The sequence below is a fragment of the Pygoscelis adeliae genome, unplaced genomic scaffold (assembly GCF_000699105.1).
Source record: "Pygoscelis adeliae isolate BGI_AS28 unplaced genomic scaffold, ASM69910v1 Scaffold727, whole genome shotgun sequence".
NCBI lineage: Eukaryota > Metazoa > Chordata > Aves > Sphenisciformes > Spheniscidae > Pygoscelis > Pygoscelis adeliae.
This window is the reverse complement of record NW_008825083.1, coordinates 88879-89617: the sequence shown is the minus strand read 5'-3', so window position 1 is coordinate 89617 and position 739 is coordinate 88879. Positions and strand designations below refer to the sequence as shown.

General features: G+C 56.6%; 1 protein-coding gene across 1 annotated transcript in view; it reads right to left on the bottom strand.

Annotated features, from left to right (window-relative positions):
* The window catches only part of APRT (adenine phosphoribosyltransferase), a 4179-nt gene extending 3821 nt beyond the window's left edge, over positions 1 to 358 (bottom strand). The window contains exon 1 of the mRNA XM_009326976.1: positions 334 to 358. Coding sequence (XP_009325251.1) covers positions 334 to 358 — 25 coding nt within the window. The remainder of the gene's footprint in view (positions 1 to 333) is intronic.
* Between the last annotated feature and the right edge of the window lie 381 nt (positions 359 to 739).

Sequence of the window (739 nt, the reverse complement as noted above, 5' to 3'; positions counted from 1 at the left end):
GGCGGGGAGCCCCCGTACCTCGATTGTGGCAGTGCACAGTGCTCCGTACCCCGCCGCACAGAGGCTGGGTGCCCCCACCGCATGGAGCCCTGGTACCCCAGTGTACGGAGCCCCCGTTTCCCCTCTGAAGAGTGCTCTGGTACCTGCAGTGTGTGGAGCCGTATTTCGCCAGTGCATGGAGCCCTGGGACCCTGCCTTGCCCCAGCCAGCTTCGGAAAGGGGTCCCATGCCCAGGGCTTACATTTCCACCCCGCTTCACCCCTGCCCAGCGCCTTGCATAGATAGCAAGTTTGTTAGGACTAAACTATTCCCTGCTTTTCTGTCCCTCGTCACCTCTTGCGAACTCCTGGAATCGCATTTTGTGTTTGTTAAAACCGTTGGTTTGGATTACACTCATGGGGGATGATAACACAGCCGGTCTGAGCGCCTTCGGTCCGGGACTAACAGCTCAGCAGCTATTGGTGTCACTCATTCGTACGGCAGGGCAGGGCACTCTCACACAGCTCCTATCTCCCATCGCCTGATGGGCGAATAGACATTTGTCCGTGCAAAATCCATTGTGGGCAGGAGACGTACTGCTGAATGAGTACAGATCTCCTCTTACATTAGCAAATACGACTTGGATCTGGTCCAAATGCATCTGGGTACAACCCGCTGCACAAAGCAAAGGCAGTTCTAGCATGCAACACCCCTGGCCGAGCTCAGTGCTACCTGCTGATAGCTGCGATGGGGACAGCTC